Source organism: Amphiprion ocellaris, chromosome 7 (genome assembly GCF_022539595.1).
Source record: "Amphiprion ocellaris isolate individual 3 ecotype Okinawa chromosome 7, ASM2253959v1, whole genome shotgun sequence".
In the NCBI taxonomy this organism is placed as follows: domain Eukaryota; kingdom Metazoa; phylum Chordata; class Actinopteri; family Pomacentridae; genus Amphiprion; species Amphiprion ocellaris.
Genome location: NC_072772.1, coordinates 33,121,902 through 33,140,632, shown reverse-complemented (window position 1 = coordinate 33,140,632; position 18,731 = coordinate 33,121,902). Strand labels below are relative to the sequence as shown.

Below are 18,731 nucleotides of genomic sequence, written 5' to 3'. Positions count from 1 at the left end.
GGGTGTTAAACTTTCACTCAAAGCCGCCAGGAGCTGGGTCTTTAAAATAACCGCCGTCTCGTTACAGAGTGAAAGTAGCAGTTCCTCCTTAAGGTCAGAGATTGCAGCATCTGAGGGCCTCTTCAAAAGAAGATGTAGTTGATGAAGGCGTTCTGGAGCAGGACCAGAAAGACCACGACCAAGCAGCCTTGAGAACTTGGGCAGCGTCTTGTTTCAACATGTTGTAAAAACGTGCCATATGTTGAAATAATGTAAAGCAGGCTGTGAAAAACACTCCAGAAAGGTTTTCTTTGAAAAAAAAAATCATCATGAATTTTGGCGCAAAAAAAAACGCTAACTATGTCGAAAAAAAAACCCGCGATTTTTCAACATGTAGAAACGTGCCATATGATGAAATAATGTAAAGGAGGCCGTGAAAAACACTCCAGAAAGGTTTTCTTTGAAAAAAAAAAATCATCATGAATTTTGGCACAAAAAAACGCCATAGTATACTATGTCGAAAAAAACTGCGATTTTTCAACATGTTGTAAAAACGTGCCATATGATGAAATAATGTAAAGCAGGCTGTGAAAAACACTCCAGAAAGGTTTTCTTTGAAAAAAAAAAATCATGAATTTTGGCGCAAAAAAACGCTATGTCGAAAAAAAACCCCGCGATTTTTCAACATGTAAAAACGTGCCATATGATGAAATAATGTAAAGGAGGCCATGAAAAACACTATGGTAAGGTTCTCGTTGAAAAAAAATCATTAATTTTGGCGCAAAAAACCGCCATAGTATACTATGTCGAAAAAAAATGCACTTTTTTCAACATGTTGTAAAAACGTGCCATATGTTGAAATAATGTAAAGCAGGCTGTGAAAAACACTTCAGAAAGGTTTTCTTTGAAAAAAAAATCATGAATTTTGGCGCAAAAAAAACCGCCACGGTATACTATGTCGACAAAAAATGCAATTTTTCAACATGTTGTAAAAGCCTGCCATATGATGAAATAATGTAAAGTAGGCCGTGAAAATAACTCCAGAAAGGTTTTCTGTGAAAAAAAAAAATCATCATGAATTTTGGCGCAAAAAAAACGCCATAGTATACTATGTCGACAAAAAAACTGCGATTTTTCAACATGTGGTAAAAACATGCCATATGATGACATAATGTAAAGGAGGCCGTGAAAATCACTCCAGAAAGATTTTCTTTAAAAAAAAATCATCATGAATTTTGGCGCAAAAAAACCGACATAGTATACTATGTCGAAAAATGTCATTTTTCAACACTACATCTTATTGAAAAATATGTTTTACTTAAGTCCACCAGTTTCAGCCATCTCTACCCCTCATAAGGTACCACTCTAAGGTACATTATACAAAAAAAAGTCCAGTAGATGTCACTGTGTTTTGAAATAGCATGCAGAGCAAGTTAGTCTGCTCACAGGAAGTTAGCACGAGCAAAATCACTCCTCACATGAGGCCTCTGTTTGCTGTGATTTTCAAAGGTAAAGTAATACTTTTGACATATTATGGTGCCTAAGGAGTTGCTGAACACAAATGTGTCATTTGAAATATAAAAAAAAAAGATTTAAAAGGGTAAAATAATTTGGTAGAGGTCAATATTTTCAAAATCGCTGGGTCTCTTCATAAAAAAAACATTGATTGTTGTTATTACTGCCCCAAAGAGATAAGAAATATAAAGAAATAATTTTTTCATTGCCTTTTTCTTGGTGAGGATGTTTAAGGGTTAACTTAACATCTGTAAACAAAACAAAAACGTATCAACAAAGTTTTCTGTTAGAGTTTGTGTTCTTGTAAGTTTAACTCCAAGATTTTAAATACTTTCATTTACTGCAAATGAATATCCAAATGAATATACTCCAAATGTCTCATTAATAACCATTATCAGCCTTAAAAACCCACAAAACACCCCTCTATACTCCACCACACTTAGTACAGTCTGGTTCCCCCTTCTATAAATCTGCTTGGAATCTTCCACTTCCTGTTTGTCAAAGTGGCCTTCTACCTGGACAGGTTTTGTTGGAGCTCATGCAGCAAACATTTTGGGTAACTGCACTTTAATATGGATGGATGACACTGAATTAGAGTCTGTTTTCAAGAGACTGAGTTAAGATGTGTAGCTCTGTCATTAAATAGTAAATTATTTCTCTGAATTCACAGAGAAAAGTCTGAAATGTTTGCTAGGTTAGCGTCCCACATGTTCTTTGGCTCAGCTAAAGCTAACTCTCTCCAACTTCTGGATCTCTTGAGTTGCTTGTTAAAATATCTTGCTGTAGGTGCTGAAGCTCAGAAAGTCTGAGATGTTTGTTCAAAATAAGCTCATTCTCAAGTCTGATCTGAACTGTCCTCTTTTGTTTGAACTTTCCTTAAACTTAGGAGTTAATGACAGAGCAGCACATCCAGACTCAGTCTCATTTATGTAGAGATTAAACTTCAGTGTCATTCATTGATGTTAAAGTGCAGTTTTTCAAATGTTTGTTGCACATGCTCCCGACCAAACCAGTCCAGGTGGAAGACGATGTGAAGAGAAAGCTCCAGAGGATGAATATCACACATTTACGTTGGAAATAAATGTCCTTTAATTAGACATTGTCATGCAAAAGTTGGATTTCCCTTTAATGATGTTCAAATCTTTGAGTGTTTTGTTCATGTTTGTTTCTAAATGTTTTTTGACACTCGGCCCCAAAGATTAAAACCTTCTACGGCTCACAAGCTGCAACAATTCACACATTATCAACTATCTTTCTGACTAAACTAAGATAAAAAGTGAAAAACTGCCTGATTCCTGCATCATGAATGTAAATCTTTTTGGGTTTTATGACAGTAAACTGAATATATTTGGGTTTCACATTTTATAAACCAAAACAAGAAATGAATTACTGGAGAAAACAATAAACAGATTAATGGACAAAGAAAATGGGTTTTCCAACATATATGGCTGAATTATTACAACATTACAAGATACATACAATTTTAATTCAATTTTATTTATATAACGCAGATTACAGGTCAAATTGTCTCAAGATGCTTTATTTTTAGATTTTTTTGTCATATTTAAAATATGACAACGTAAGAAATGTAAACCTCTTGACTAATCCAAGACGACAAGAATAAAGTTTGTCAACAAAAACTAAATCTGCTGGTGGATTCCATTAAAGTCCTAATAAATGATAATAAAGTGTGATACTAAAGGTTTGTGGTGCTAAAAATGTCCAAGTAAAGATATCAAGTTGAACATCTGGATGGAGGTTGATAAAAGTTGACCTCCCTTCATTTCTCTGGAGCGACTCCATGGATTTTATGGATGGTGGTTAAAGACCTGCTCTTCTAGTCGTCTTCCTTCTAGTCGCTGTAAAAAGTCAGTCCATCCTGGCCGACTTCAACACCTCTTCATGACAACTTGTTCTGCCTCCGACCTGGTGGAAACTCCAGAAACTCGGGAAAACCTGTCGAGGACCTCGTGACTCCCGGGGGGGGGGGGGGGGGGGGGGGGGGGGGGGGGGGGGGGGGGGGTGTTGGGGGGGGAGGCCGCCACCCACCTCCCCGCCTACTCTCCGCCCTGACTCCACCCAGACTCCGCCTTGGCTCCACCCATGTGGTCACTTCAGGAACTACGATGCCAAAGGGACGACGAATTTATTTCTTTTATCTGATCTGTAGCTCAGTGAGTTAAGGATTTGCCTATGGAGCTGCAGGTCGCTGGTTCAAGACCAGACCCTTCTTAAATTTTCAAAATCCTGACAAAGACAAAGAAAGAAAAAGCCAGTGGCGGGTCTTGAACCTGCGACCTTCCCTTGGTAGTCTCTTCTTATCCCCTGAGCTATCGCTCAGATACTAATTCTTCTTTTTTTTGCGCATTTATCATCTATTTTTTGTCGTTTTCGAGTTTTTTTTTAACTCGAGTCTCGACTCGACCGTTTTTCTCAGGAGGTTGGACTTCAGCCTTTGTGCTGGAGGGTGAACCCTCAGTTCCAAGACTTTCCAAGCCTCCACCTCCCGAGTCCTCAGGACCTGAGCTTTCACACAGTCTGAGGGCTGAAATTTTCTAAGTCCCACAGTAGTTCTCTGTTAGTTTAACTTTCAGACAGTCCAAGGACTGATATCTTCTAAGTTCCTGAGTAGTTCTCTGTTAGTTTGAACCTTCAGACAGTCTGAGGACTGAAATCTAAAGTTCTCAGTACTTCTCTGTTAGTTTGAACCTTCAGACAGTAGGACTGAAATTTAAAAGTTCTTGAGTAGTTCTCTGTTAGTTTGAACCTTCAGACAGTCTGAGGACTGAAATTTTAAAAGTTTCTCAGTACTTCTCTGTTAGTTTGAACTTTCTGGTTAACAGAAGCCTTAAAACTTGTGACCATGAGTCTTGATTTCACATTTAGACCATCCATCTGAGTTCTTCTCAGACCTTCACCTGTGGGTTTTTTAGAAATCCTCAACAAACTTTGATTCTCTTCACTGAACAGTAAAGTTTGTGGAGATCAGAAGGTAACATTAGTTTGATCATGCCTTCAACTACTAGTAGACTTTATCTGGAAAGCAGTTTTCTGAAATGAGTTCTTAGTAAATCTGTCCACAATCAAACCAAGAACATAGAAAGAGGAAATGTTTGAAGAAACAACTTGATGTTTTCATTTCAGACTAGAAAACACTTTAAGACTTTATCTGTTTTTGCTCTTTTTGATCGTTTTATTGTCTCTTCTGTTTAATTTGATCTTCTAAAGTTAACTGGTGTCTTTTCAAATGTTTTGTCTTTAGTTTGATTCTTCTTAAATGTTTAGTTTTGCTCTTTTCTCACCTTTTATTCTTTTCTAATGTCTGATTTGATTTCCAAATGTTTTGTCTTTTTAATGTTTGTTGTTTTTTCAAATGTTTTATCGGCTTGTTTGAAAAATTTCCTTTTCTTTCCCAATGTTTAATTTTTAAATCTTTAAGGTTTTTCTTTTTAAATGTTTTACCACCTTTTAATGTTTAATTTTCTTTTTAAATGCTTCATTGTATTTTCTGTTTAATTCCTATTTAAAGTTTTATTGTCTTTAAGATTTAATTTTCTAATTAAACATTTAATTTTTTAATTAAATGTTTTGTCTTTTTAAAGGTTTAATAATCTAATTAAATGTTTTGTATTTTTTAAATGTTTAATATTCTTGTTTAATTGTATTTTTTAAATGTTTAATTATCTAAAATATTTCATCTTTAATGTTTAATATTTTTGTTTAAAAATTTTGTTTAATTTCATAATTACATGTTTTGTATCTTCTGTTTAATTATCTAATTAAATATTTTGTCTGTTTAATATAATTTAATTGTATTTAATGTTTAATTTTCTTTTTAAAAGTTTTATTGTATTAAATGTTTTTTCCTTTGATTTAATTGCTTTTTTAATGTAGTTTATTTCTTTAATCTTTTTTTCTGTCAAGATTTTAACCCCAACCTTAAAAATGAAACAAACCCTTAAATCACAATGAAAATACTTCTGTTGTCACAATCATGAGTTAGTCAATTATTCAGTTTATCAATTCAACTTTATTTGTTTAGCACCTTTCACACAGATGACAAAACTAAACAAGCAAAGAGAAAAAACTATGCTAAAACTATGATTAAAACTCAAAAACATATTTAAAAAAAAGATTTAACATGGTAATAAAATATGTTGTGTCCAGGGGATGGAGGGAGTTTATTGAAGTCTTCTTGGGCTCACATGGGAAATCATTTAAAATATAAACTTGATATTCAGTCTAAGGAAACTGCAGAGCGACAGAAGAACCAACAATATCTCCTGTTTTCTCCTTTAATGAGTCGACTCTTCTTGTGCTTTCAGACCAAAGAACTACAGACTCTTCACAACCTGCTCAAACTCTTGGTACAGGACCTCACCACACGGGTCAAGAAGGTTTCCTCTCATTTCTACTCTGAAGCTCACCTTCTCCTGCTCAAACTGCTGACAAATGTTTCTGCTGCTCTAAAGTCTGGTCTCCAGAACTTCCTAAAAACTCTCAAAGTCTCTTCTGCTGCAGGTTGCTTTGTAGAACTGTTCCAGAAAACCTCACTAAACCACATGGAGGGGCTCAAGATAGTCGTCCAAATGAAACCATACAAAAACCAAACTAGCACAACCCAAACGCTAAAGTCTCCTGCAGCCTACCAGAGAACCTCTGAGAACAGAGAATCAGGACAGGAACTCTTACCTTCTGGACAACCAACGTTGGTTCTCAAACAAGAATACAGAATGTGTCTGACCAAAAACCTCTAAAGACTCACTACAGCCAAGATAAAGACACAACTCAGCTGCACCAAATCCACTAATCACTGCACACATTAGCACCATGTGCTAACTGTGGCTAAAGAACCACATTTACCAAGACAACTATCCAGTACAAAGCCCTAAAACACACCAAGAAACACATTAAAGACGATTTTACTGCTGGAAGCTGCAAGCCAACGCCTAAAGAACAAACTAAAGCAATGGAGCCAAACCCGTTCAGTGGTGAAAGAAGCAGAGGAAATGTTTGTCTGCAGCTAAATAAAGCAGGAAGACACTGAGCTGCTCAGGTGTTCCTGATAACACCAAGCGCACCTGATAACACCAAGCAGCCACCTGGACAGCCAATAGGAACACAGCTTACTGGAAGTCCAGAGGGCTGGGTTAGTGAAGGAAATTTAGTTTAAAGTTGAAGCAGAAAGTTAACAAAGAAAGTTGAAAACCACCTTCTGATACCTGAAATCTCTGAGTTTTCACACAAAGAACACCTGAACATGTCAAACTGGTTCCATAGTAGAACCATCATTGTAAAAACGTCATAGTATGGTGTGTTGCTCAAAAAACATTAGACCCGGCTGTCTAGGGTCGCCGAGGAGCAACACAAAAACAGGACAAACGCTGGTTTCCAGGGGGTTAGGTATTTATTTGAAAGAGTAAGTTTACAACAACACAACATGTGAGCAGAAAAATCACAAAGTCTGTCTTTAGTTCAGCTGAAAATATTAGTTTTTGTCTTTTTTATTGACCAAACTTTTCAGGAAGTAGATGAAAGAATAATTAAAGCTCTCATGTAGAAGTCCAACTTATTTTGGATCCTTGTGGAGAGTTTAATCTTAGAGTTTGTAAAGCTGTTGAGTTTTTAGAGTCACATGGATTGTTTTGACATTTAATAACCGAGTCCTGAAATAAAATTACAGTTGTGGATTTCTGTCATTTAGTCTGGACTAAGCAAATAACAGCAGCATAAATCTCAAACGTCATTATGAGGAGTCTGGATTGAGGTTTCTCACTTGATAATGATCAAAACATGAAGTTTAGGTTGGTTTAAAGGAATATTCCACCTTAAATCTTTGAATGTTGACCTAAAAGGTTGGTTTCAGGAAGTATTCCACCTACAAGGTCCTCACGCATCCACCTTAAAGGAACATTCCACCAAAAATCCTTGGACATGCACCTAAAATGTTGGTTTAACCGAGTATTCCATCCAAAATCCTCAGAGACCTGAGGGGCTGGTTAAAACGAATATTCCACCTAAAACCCCAAATATAGATTAAAAGGGTGGTTTAGAAAAAATCCTTCAATGTAGACCAAAAAAGTTAGTATGGAGGAATATTCCACCTGAAATGTAGACCTGAGAAGTTGGTTTGGAAGAATATACCATCCTAAACATCCTTAAATGTAGACTAAAAGACGGTTTGGAAGAAAATTCCACTTAAAATCCTCCAATGTAGACCTAAAAGGTGAGTTTAATGGTATATTCCACCTAAAATTCACTACTGTAGACCTTGGAGGTTGGTCTGATGGTATATTCCACCCAACATCCTTGAACATAAACTTAAAAAGTTCGTTCAAAGGAATATTCCACCTAAAATCTTTCAATGTAGACCAAAAAATCTTGGTGTAAAGGAGTATTCCACCTTAAATGTAGACCTAAAGGATGGTTTGGAGTAATATTCTACTCTAAAATCTTCCAATGTAGACCTAAAAGGTTGATCTGATGGTATATTCTACCCAACATCCTGGAACATTTACCTAAAAGGTTGGTTTAATGGTATATTCCCAGAAGAACCCTTGAACATTGGGCTTAATGGTATATTCCACCCAAAATACTTGTACATATACCAAGAAGTCAGTGTAAAGGAAATGTAGACCTAAAAGGATTGTTTAAAGGAATATTTAAACTGATTATTTTCATTATTTAATAATCTGTTATCAGTCAGAACCCTGGCAAACTTATTTTCATCAGTTTTTTTAGTGGAAGTCACAAATAAAGGAGCTCTTGGTTTTTCCCGGCGTTACTGAGTCCAAAGCTGCTGTTTCAACACAGAACGTTCACATGCATCCACAAACCTCTCAGCACTCAAACACCCACAGACAGGAGGCCGGCTGGACCGAGGCTCGGCGGCGTCCTCAGACCCACGAGTCGGGGAGTCGCTGAACTTGTTGGTCCGGTTTGAAGGCCTCCGTGTGGTCCAGTAGAAGTCCACGTAGTCGGTGTTGGCTTTGAACCGCAGCGACTGGCCGCATCAGGTGGACCGGCTCGTCCTCGTAGGGCTCCTCCTGTAGCCTTGAGGGAACCACAGGAACATTCAGTAGCTGTTGGAGTTCTTCCTGTCAGGCTCGTGGTAGAACGGCTCTGAAGAATCTTGTACTTGTCTTATCTGGAACAATCTAACAGCCTAAACTGTTAACAGCAGGTAAAGAAGCAAACACCAGGCATAGATTAGGACTCAAACTAGATTTATTTTAGAAAACAAATCAGCTTAGAGGCATTTGTTCACACATGTGGCTGAATAGGAGGCCGTCCAATCAGATTGAGGTCTTCACTCTGTAGGTTGTTTGTTGGTGAGACTCTTGGACCTCCATCAGCTGACGTGGATGTTTGATGGTCTTCCTCTCTAGTGCCAGATGATTCATCCATGAATTCAGCAGCTACAGACTGAAATGAAGCTCATGCTGCCGTTATTGAATTCCTGTTCCAGATCAAATGTTCAGAGCTCACCTTGAATGCAGCCGTCTGCTGTCTGATAGTTTTTCTCATTGTAGTCTTCAATAAAGTCTTTTTCCTCATGTCAGGATGTGGTGAGACTCTTTCTCAGTCTCTGCAGACGTCCCTCATTGTGCATCTCCAGAGAAGAAACAGAAAAACTGATCACTGCTTCAGCATCACAAACGCTCTCCAGCATTGAGAGTGTTTTAGGAATTCATTCATTGTGTTGTGAACTTTGAAGGAGCAGAAACTTTACAGCTGCCAAAGATATGAGCTCCAATTCTGGATGTTTTAGGAAATGAAGTTCATCAAATGAACACTTGATTTTTGCTGATAACTCTCATTAAATTACTGAAGAAATCTAACATAAAAACCTGTAAACTCTCAGGCAGCTTTTGTTAAAGTTTGTCTATAATTCTATCATCATGTTCTGGAACCAGGACTCTGCAGAAGTTCCTTCAATCAGATACTTGTGTGTTTCTATTTAAGGCCTCAGGTTTGAACGTACAGCAGAGGATTAGAAAGGAGTGATTTTAATATTTAAATCAGTCCAGTAAATGTTTGGAGTAAAAATGATTAAAATTTTGATTTAGATAGATTTGTGTCAAATAATATTGTAGAGTCTCACTTAAATATATCCAAATGAGTTCAGTGTATTTACATTTTATAGAATATTTGATTTCTTAATCTCAATACTGTAGGGTCTGACCCTAAATATTATAATAATGATGTCAATTTAAATAATATTTTAGTGCAGAGTCATAAACTTTAATCAGCTAAACTTACATAATAAATATCACTGTACAATCTTAACCTGAACATTCATATTATTGAGGTAAATTTACATAAATCATGATATTCTAGAGTCTTAACTGGAATATTTCTAACATGAATCTTTTTGTATTGTGCTGATAAACAACAATAACCCGACTTTCAGATAATATTTATTGTCTGTGATTGTGAGACTAAATTCCTCCACATTCTGGAACTTTAAATGCAGCAGCTGTAGGAATAAATAAAAATAAAATCTGTTCATTTCCACATTATGCACATTTATTTATTCTTAATATCTCAGACTGAATGGTAGCTGGCAGTAAAAACAAACTCATCTGCTGGACTGAATTTCCCAAAATGGAAACATGGACAGAATTTAACACTCATGTATCCATGGCAACGCTAAAGTTTCTGCTTCTTACCAAAGTTCACAACACAAGTAAAGATTTTAATGTAAAACTTCAGGGATGACTGCTGACCATAAGTATTCTGATCAATACTTCATGATCAATATCAGGACAGATGTTACAACTCCAGCTGCTGCATTAGACTGCAGTTATTCACAGAGAAATTAAAACATCACATTCCTCATAAAAACTAGATGGACTTTTATTAAATAAAGTGTTGGTGAATAAACAGTGTAAAAAGTGTAAAGCAGCTCCATTAAATGAAGGAGATGTGAGACTTCCACAGCATGGATCACCATCTGCTGTGTTGATTCATAGCTGAATGTCAGAATGAACTGAGCTAGAAAAGCTGCTTTGAGCTGCAACATTACGGTCTGACAATCCAACACCATCACAGTTTTCATCTGGTTGTTTTGCTCCAACATGCTGTGAAGTTCAGTTTTTACCTGAATCAATACAGAGATTCTATTTCCAACCAAGATTGGAATAAAAAATTAGAATGTTATGAGGTTATTAATGGCAACTAAATCCTTTCAGATGGAAGGATTTTACTTCTAAGTTCTAATTCAACTTTCAGTTGAGCTCATTGCATTCACAAAGAAAAACAGTGAAACCTTCATAGCAACATTTAATAAACCTAAAGCTTCCCTGTTGGCTCATTGGTGGAGTTTGTTACTGAGCATCTGAACCTTAAATCCAGTGAGACGACCATCTTCAGTCGAGGCCAGTCAGAGAACTTCAAGACCTTCCATCGTCTGGACCAGATGTGGCATCATCTCCCTCTGAACATCTGGATGACAGGAGAAAAGACAGAAATCAAACACAGATCACAGAAATACTATTTATTCACTTCCATCATTTTATAAAAGTAGCATGAACTTTATTAAAACTTGACAATATCAGTAATGAAAGTAAATGTTTTTATCTCGTGTTGAAGCTAAATTTAAAGTCAATTTTAATGACAGTTTATCCTTAGAGGAGTGAGAATGGAGCTTTTCTTTCCTTTTTAGAATATTCCCTCAAAATATTCTGTTTATTATTGGCTTTAGAAGAATTTTTCTTTACTTATTTATTTTTAGATACCTCAGACTGATACACTTTGCTGGTTTGCAGATAATTTCATGTACAATGACAATAAAGATCTTCTATTATAACATATTTTGCTAAAACAAGAACTGCAACCTTCTCAACCATCTCTCACGCTGCAAAATTCCAACTGTGACCAAGAATTATCTGATGTAGTTATTATTATAATCTTTACTAGCCCTGGAATGAATAAAAATCTGTATATGGATATGATTTTCTCTGATGGAACCACTAAAACTGCATACAACAAAGTAAATCTCTTCTGCACTGCACACATACTACACTTTTGTATAACTCTGGATGTCAGAGTAAAGGCAGACAGATCCACCAATCAGCCACAACATTCTGACCACTGACAGCTGAAGAGAACAACATCCATCATCTTGTTCTAATGCAACGTTCTGCTGGGAAACCTTGACGTTCATGTGGATGTTTGACATGTACCACCACCTAAACACTGCAGGACAAACAACCCTCTAGTCTCCATGGCAACAGCAGTCCTTGATGCCAGCTGCCACCCTCAGCAGGACAAACTAAAACTACTCAGGAGTGGTCCGAGGAACACGACAGAGCTAAGCTGTTCACCTGGGTTCCACACTCCCCACATCCAGATCTGATGGAGCATCTGTGGGATGGTCCAGGATCAGCCTGGTCTAGGTAGGATCCACCCTGCAACCCACAGGATCCACAGAATCCACAGGACATCCCCAGAGGTTCTGATGAACCACTGGGTCAGAGGAGTTTTAGCAGCGTAAAGGGACCAACACAGTATTAGTCAGGTGGTCAGAATGTTCTACTGTTATATTGTCATGCTGATTATATGATCAGTAAATTTTACCATCAATCATAACTTCCACATTGATCAGGAAAAAAAAACAAACTATCAGTTCATTCAGAAACTGTGGGGTTAAACCTAAAAACACAGACCTCAACAGCAGTTTGTTTCAAAGCAGAACACCAGCTGGTTTTCACTAAAGAAGCTTTCAAAGCAACAATTAAATGACAGTTTTGTTCTCATTAAGTTCAGAGTCAGAATCAGCCAAAATAATGTTTACACACATCAGGAAAAGAAAAACTTTAATAAATATTTCATTTGTATAAGTACTTCTATACATATAGATTCCTCTTTCTAAGTTTGATCAAATCATGACAACTCTGTGTCCTGTTGTACGATGTTTTCCCAACAGATGGCGCTACCCTCATGAATGGAGCATCAACAAGTGACGTCTACAACACAACAGAAATGTCTGGAAGCCAGTGGCCACCACTTTGAGCACCTCTTGTAACTGTAGAGGCCAAAGATAACTTTTATTAATCTCCTGATGTCTGAATAAATTTGGCATTGAAATATTTATGCAAGTTTTTCTTTTCCTGATGTGTGTAAACATTATTTTGGCTGACTCTGTATGATGGGTTTCTGACAGGTCACCAATCAACAACTATTTATAAGAATGACAAACATACCTGCATTCTCCAGGAGTGATTTTCCTCATGTGCAGGTAAAGATGTGTGAGGAGCTTAGAGATGACAGGAGCAGGAGTCATCCTCACTAATTCAGCTTCCACCTAGAAACAGAAAGACCACAAACAAACACACTGATATACTCTCAAACGTTCAACCTCACAGCCTCAAATTATCTGTTTAGGAAGTGTTGTGTTTCTAAATTCTGCTGAAAGCATTGACAGACGTTCTCTTACAAGGTTGTGTAAAAAGCAGCCTGTCCTCTGAGCTACTGAGAAATCTTCCTGAACAAAGTTTCTACGTGTAAATCGGCTCAACAAAAACTAAAGCCTCAGTCAGAGATAGCAGGTATCACAAATTATAAACAACTTTCTTTGTTAACTCAGACTTTCTGCTTCAACCTCACATAAAAAGGGGAGTTTAACTCATCAGGTGACTGAAAATGAACAGCTTGTGCAGTTCTAGATCCAAAAGTAGGATGTTTCAACTCATGTTTTACTACAAATACATGCAACAATAAATAAACACAATGGCTGGTTGTTAGTTTATTCACTATTAATGTCATTTTATATACTAGATTGAACTTAATCAGTGGAAGAGAGAAGGAATTTAATGAAATTATGGAGATTCAGAGAGGTAATGTTGCGCAATGTTAAGTTAAGCGCGGTTTAATTCAAACCAGCTGAATGTTAAACTTCAGTGCAGCTGAACGGGTTTCAGTTAACCTTAAAGTAAAATAACTTTTTTAAAAGCTAAAATACACAGCAGAGAAATACAGGTTGAGAAGGTCATTCTAATAATGAGGACAGCTGCAGCAGCAACTAACACAGGTGTTCAGCGGTAAGTTAGCCACCTGCGTTAATTAGCCCGCTAGCTAACTTAGCCGCTTAGCTAGCTAACTTAGCCGCTTAGCTAGCTAACGCGTCCGGACCAACTGCTCAAACACGACAAAACACGTACAACAAAACAACGCTACAGGTTAGAAGTATTTATCTTCTTACCGTGTTTTACTCCAAAAACAAGGTCAACAGCAGCCAGAGATGCTACCAGACGTGCCGACCATAGATATATAAAGCAGACTAGATACGCTAGCGCGCTGTCTTCTATAGTATCTATGGTCTGACCAATCACTGCTCTCCGGCTCTCAGTCAGTCTGACCAATCACTGCTCTCTGGCTCCGCCCTCTGAGAATCTTGTTGTCGTTTGGCTCCACACTTGCTGATGACCACTTCCGGTCTCAGAAAATGAAAAAACGGACCTTTTTTCATTTCTGTCTCTTACTGATTTTACTTTTTTGTTATTCTAAATATAAAACAAAAATCAAAGCATTTAAAAAAAAATCGTATATCCCTTTTTGATCATGAAAAGGAAAAACGCCTTGTATTTCAATTTTAATTTTTGTATTTTAAAACGAAAATCAAATAACCACTCGTTTTTTGTTTTTCAGTACCCGTTTCAGAACGGAAAATCCAATTACCAGATCCGTACACGGACCATATATATATATATATATATATATATATATATATATATATATATATATATATATATATATATATATATATATATATATATATATGTATATATGTATATATGTATATATATATATATGTATGTATGTATGTATGTATGTATGTATGTATGTATGTATGTATGTATGTATGTATGTATGTATATATATATATATGTATGTATGTATATATATATATCTCAAATAATACTAAAAATAATATATTAGTTTTATTTTAATATATATAATTTTAGTTGATATTTTTTCTATATATTTTTCTATATATATTATATATATTTTCTATTATTAAATATAGAAAAAAATGGCAAAAAATAAATAATAAAACAAAAAAAATTATTTTTTATATATATATATATATATAAAAATAAAACTAAAAATAATATATTAGTTTTATTTTAATCTATATTTTAGTTGATATTTTTTCTATATATTTTTCTATATATATTATATATATTTTCTATTATTAAATATAGAAAAAATAGCAAAAAGTATAACTAATTTCTATACATTATATATATATAAAAATCTCAAATAAACGAAAAATAATATATTGTATTTCATATATAATTTTTTGTTTTATTATGTATTTTTTTGCTCATTTTTTCTGTATATATTATATACATTTTCTATTATTAAATATAGAAAAAAATAAAAAATAAGCTGATGTACTTTTGCAACGGGGTTTTACAAAGTCTAGTGCAAATATCTAAACTGAACACTTAAAACAGAAAAAAAACTTAAGCTAAAAGCACAAAAATGTACACAAGGATGTCTTATTGTAATTTATTTCAGCTCAAGTTTGCAAATATAAAATACAAACATTCATCTTTAACATAATAAACAGCTAAACGCTCTGTGTTCTACACATTTTTCCTATTTCATATGTAACATTCTGACATGTGCTGCTAACAGACTGTAGCTTCTACAGTAACTAACAGACAGCAGTGACGTCTTCTACCACAGCAAACGTACAATCAGTAACTCTCCATGATGGAAAAATAGAATTTATGGAATAAACTTCTGATGGTAACATAACTTTCAGGGAGCCAATATTTCCCAGCAGCACTGTATTTTGCATCTATATCTTACTTCAGATAAACCCGAGTGTTAAAGCGAGTGTTTATAAAGTTAATTAATGATAAAAATCTCGAGTTTGACTCTTCAGCAATTACTTCTGAGGTAATTATTTCTCTCGCAGATTAAAAAGAGAAAGAAAACTACATGTTAAACTACAATCATTCGTTATAAGTAGTGGATTTCAGGCATTTCAGTGAAAAAGCGAGGATGAAATAGACATTTTAGTTAAATGTTCTATTTAGATTGTCTAAATACTGTAAAGTGTGTTAGAGATTTGATGATTTACCATCATAGAGAGTTTGATTGAGAATATATATACATGACATACATGTAATGTGCAAAAATACCATCTTTAAAGTCTGATGTGTGCTTCTGCAGCGCTGGTGTTTGATTTCAAATGGTGCAAATCACACGCAGGATTCGTTTTTGTTTTTGGTTTTTTTTAAAAGGTCCTTTTTCACAATGTGGAATGTCAGTCAGAGTAAACACATTCACGTTTCGACAGTTACTTAAAATGACCTGCACACTTTGAAGGCATTTATCACACTGAAATAACTTCTTTAACTGTAAACAAAGCTCTCCCTCTTCGACCAAATGTAAAAATTACAAGATTCACAAACACGTTGTCGTTTTGATCGTTGTGCAAAAATACTTGACGTCCCTGTTTCTCAAATGAGAAGTTAAACGTTTTAAGTATCATCTGCCCGTTTAATTTTAGGATATGTAACACATAAATAACTCTTTTTTCTTCTTTTCAATGTTATCAGTAGAAATGTAGCTTAAAAGGGCACTAGCACTGGAAACACTTGCTCAAATTTAAAATGCAGTCTAGATTTCTGCTCCCTTCTATTAACCCTAATGACTGGTCTGGTTTATGGAGAAACTGAATTTGGAAACAAGTAGTGAAGGAATGATGAATTTCAAGTGATCAGGAAGGAAATGTTGTTGTTATAGTGCAACGGAGGTATAGATTTGTGACAGAAACAAACTACAAAATGTAAAATTTAAATTTGCAAGTTAGGTTTTGGTCAAAGTCGAGTCGTGACAGCTGTCTCGGTTTTTTCTTCAGGGGGGCTCAAAGTGGGAAACTGACTCTTAATATGTGATCTGGTTGGTGTGTTTCCAGTTGTTTCTGTCGTGTTCAGAGTGTGTTAGCTGTTCCCACCCAGAGATCCTCGTCTGGTCAGACTCTGTGTGCTGGAGCTCAGGCCTCGGATATCCGTCAGATGGCTTCGCTAAGAAACAAAAACACACATGATGAGTGATATCTCATGCGTTACGATAGTTTTTTTTTCTAAAATGTTATGATTTATTAGATCAAATCTCTGAACATTCTCAGTTATTCAAGTACATGTGAACGTTAAAACAAAGGCTACTAGACCCCAGGTCACTAACTGGTCCCAGACTTCATCCTATACAGACCTACAATCAATAAATTATGAGGGGATTTTAAATTTCTATTTTAACCAGCGCAGCTTTTCTAGGGTTTACGGCGTTCATCAGATCAGAGGCTGAACTATGACGCCAGTTCAACATAGTCAGACTTTCTTTTAGTGAGTCGACAAAAACTAAAACCTCAGTCAGAGTTAACATGTATGAAGGTGGTTTTCAACTTTCTTTGTTCACTCGGACTTTCTGCTTCAAACTCGTCACACAAACAGAAGTTTAACGATCATTTGACTGATGGAGTTCAGCTGCTTCAGTCAACAGGTTGTTTAATGGAGAACAATGAGGAACAGAAATATTTATGATGGTAAAAAGCTGCTACTGGAAATTATATAAGACAGGAATGCTATATATGTACACTACCCCCGTACTATACTACATATGTACAATACTCCTGTACTGTACTATATATGCACTATACTATAAATGTACAAAACATGACAGATGTCTGCCCGTGTTCCACCAGGACGGTTATTTCTGTTGCACAGTGCGCTCACTTCTGCTTTTGATGCTGTAACGCCAAGCTAGGAATCCAATTAATCAATTAATCATCAGAATAATCTATAGAAAACTTGATTACTAAAACAATCGATAGCTGCAGCCCTACTCCAAAAGGCTTCTTCTCTTCTTCTGCTGCTGCTGCTGGTTTCTGCACAGCGATATGTTTGAAGATTCAGAGGAGTCCAGTTGCCTAAATCCTCAAACATATTCAGGGGAAAAAAACCTTCTGATTCATACAGAAAACTTGCAGATAAGAGCTGAAAAAACTGTAAAGAATTGGACCTTTCATCATCTACGCATTTAAAGATTGTCAGTTTGCTCACCTGGCTGCTGTCCTGATTCTCTCTGGCGCCGACGTTCAACACATTCAGAGAGTTGGCTCTCTTCATCCTGAGAACAGGACAGAATGATAACAAAGCTTTATTAAGTTCCATTAAACAGACGTAATGAGGAGGAATGCTGTTAAGTGATAGCAAAGTTATAATTCTAAACCAGTTTCAAGATGTCAGAAGTACTGAATCTGTAGCTTTTAGACCAGGGGTGTCAAACATGCGGCCCCGCGGGCCAAACATGGCCCTCCAGAGGGCCCAATCTGGCCCTCAAAGTGTAAAACTTTCAGAGAAGACATTAACTGTAAATTAGTAAAACTATAAATTTAAAATAATTCCTAGACCATGACAAGTTGTTTTGATCATAAAGTAAAATCTAGTATTTTACTTTATTGTTTATTCATTTGTTGTGTTGTGTCTTATTTTTGTCTTGTTTTTGATCTTTTTTGTCTGACTTTTGTCATTTGTCTCATGTTGTTGTCGTTTCATTTCTGGTTTTTGTCATTTTGTGTTTCCTTTTTGTCTCACTTGTGCTTTTTGTCTATTTTTTGTTCATTGTTTTTTTTTTAATTTTTTGTCTTGTTTTTGCCCATTATTTTGTTGCTTTGTAATTTCTTTGTCGAACTTTTTGTCTCTTTTTTTGTTTTGTTTTGTGTCGTTTGTCTCATTTTTGTCATTTTATTTCTGGTTTTTGTCTCGCTAGTGTTTTGTCTTATTTTTGTCATTTTGTGTTTTGCTTTATTCATTGTTTTGTGTATCATTTGTGTCGTTTTGTGTTATTTTGTCTCGCTTGTGTTGTTTTTTCACTTTTTTGTCATTTTGTTTCTCGCTTTTGTCAGTTTTGGTCTCATTTGTGTCATTTTTTGTCCCGTTTTTGTCGCTTTTAAGTTTTTTTGTTCAATTGTGTGTCTCTTTTTGTTTTGTCATTTGTCTAATTTTTTTGTTGTTTTGTGTCTCGTTTTCTGTCATTTTGTGTCTCATTTTTGTAATATATTGTCTTATTTTTGTTGTTGTCTTTTTTGGTCTTTTTTATCGTTTCTCTCATGTTTTTTGTTGTTTTGTTTCTGTTTTTTGTCGTTTTGTGTTTCCTTTTTGTCTCCCTTGTGTTTTTTGTCTATTTTTTGTTCGTTTTGTTTCTTGTTTTTTAAT

The 18,731-nt window shown here is 35.6% G+C and overlaps 1 protein-coding gene across 9 annotated transcripts in view; it reads right to left on the bottom strand.

The window, feature by feature from the left end:
* The window catches only part of klc3 (kinesin light chain 3), a 248,905-nt gene that overhangs the window by 213,429 nt on the left and 16,745 nt on the right, over positions 1 to 18,731 (bottom strand). For 5 of the 9 annotated variants that reach the window (XR_008602216.1, XR_008602212.1, XR_008602213.1 and 2 more), the window contains exons 13-14: positions 17,577 to 17,643; positions 16,472 to 16,541 (exon numbers count right to left, since the gene is read on the bottom strand). Coding sequence is in view for 3 of the 9 variants with exons in the window: in XM_055011986.1 (XP_054867961.1) it covers positions 16,472 to 16,541; positions 17,577 to 17,643 (137 nt within the window). In the remaining 6 variants the exon portion in view is untranslated. Of the gene's footprint in view, positions 1 to 10,736; positions 10,942 to 11,020; positions 12,803 to 14,998; positions 16,542 to 17,576; positions 17,644 to 18,731 lie in introns of those variants that run through there. The other 4 variants (XR_008602214.1, XR_008602217.1, XM_055011987.1 and 1 more) reach the window with 4 other exon arrangements.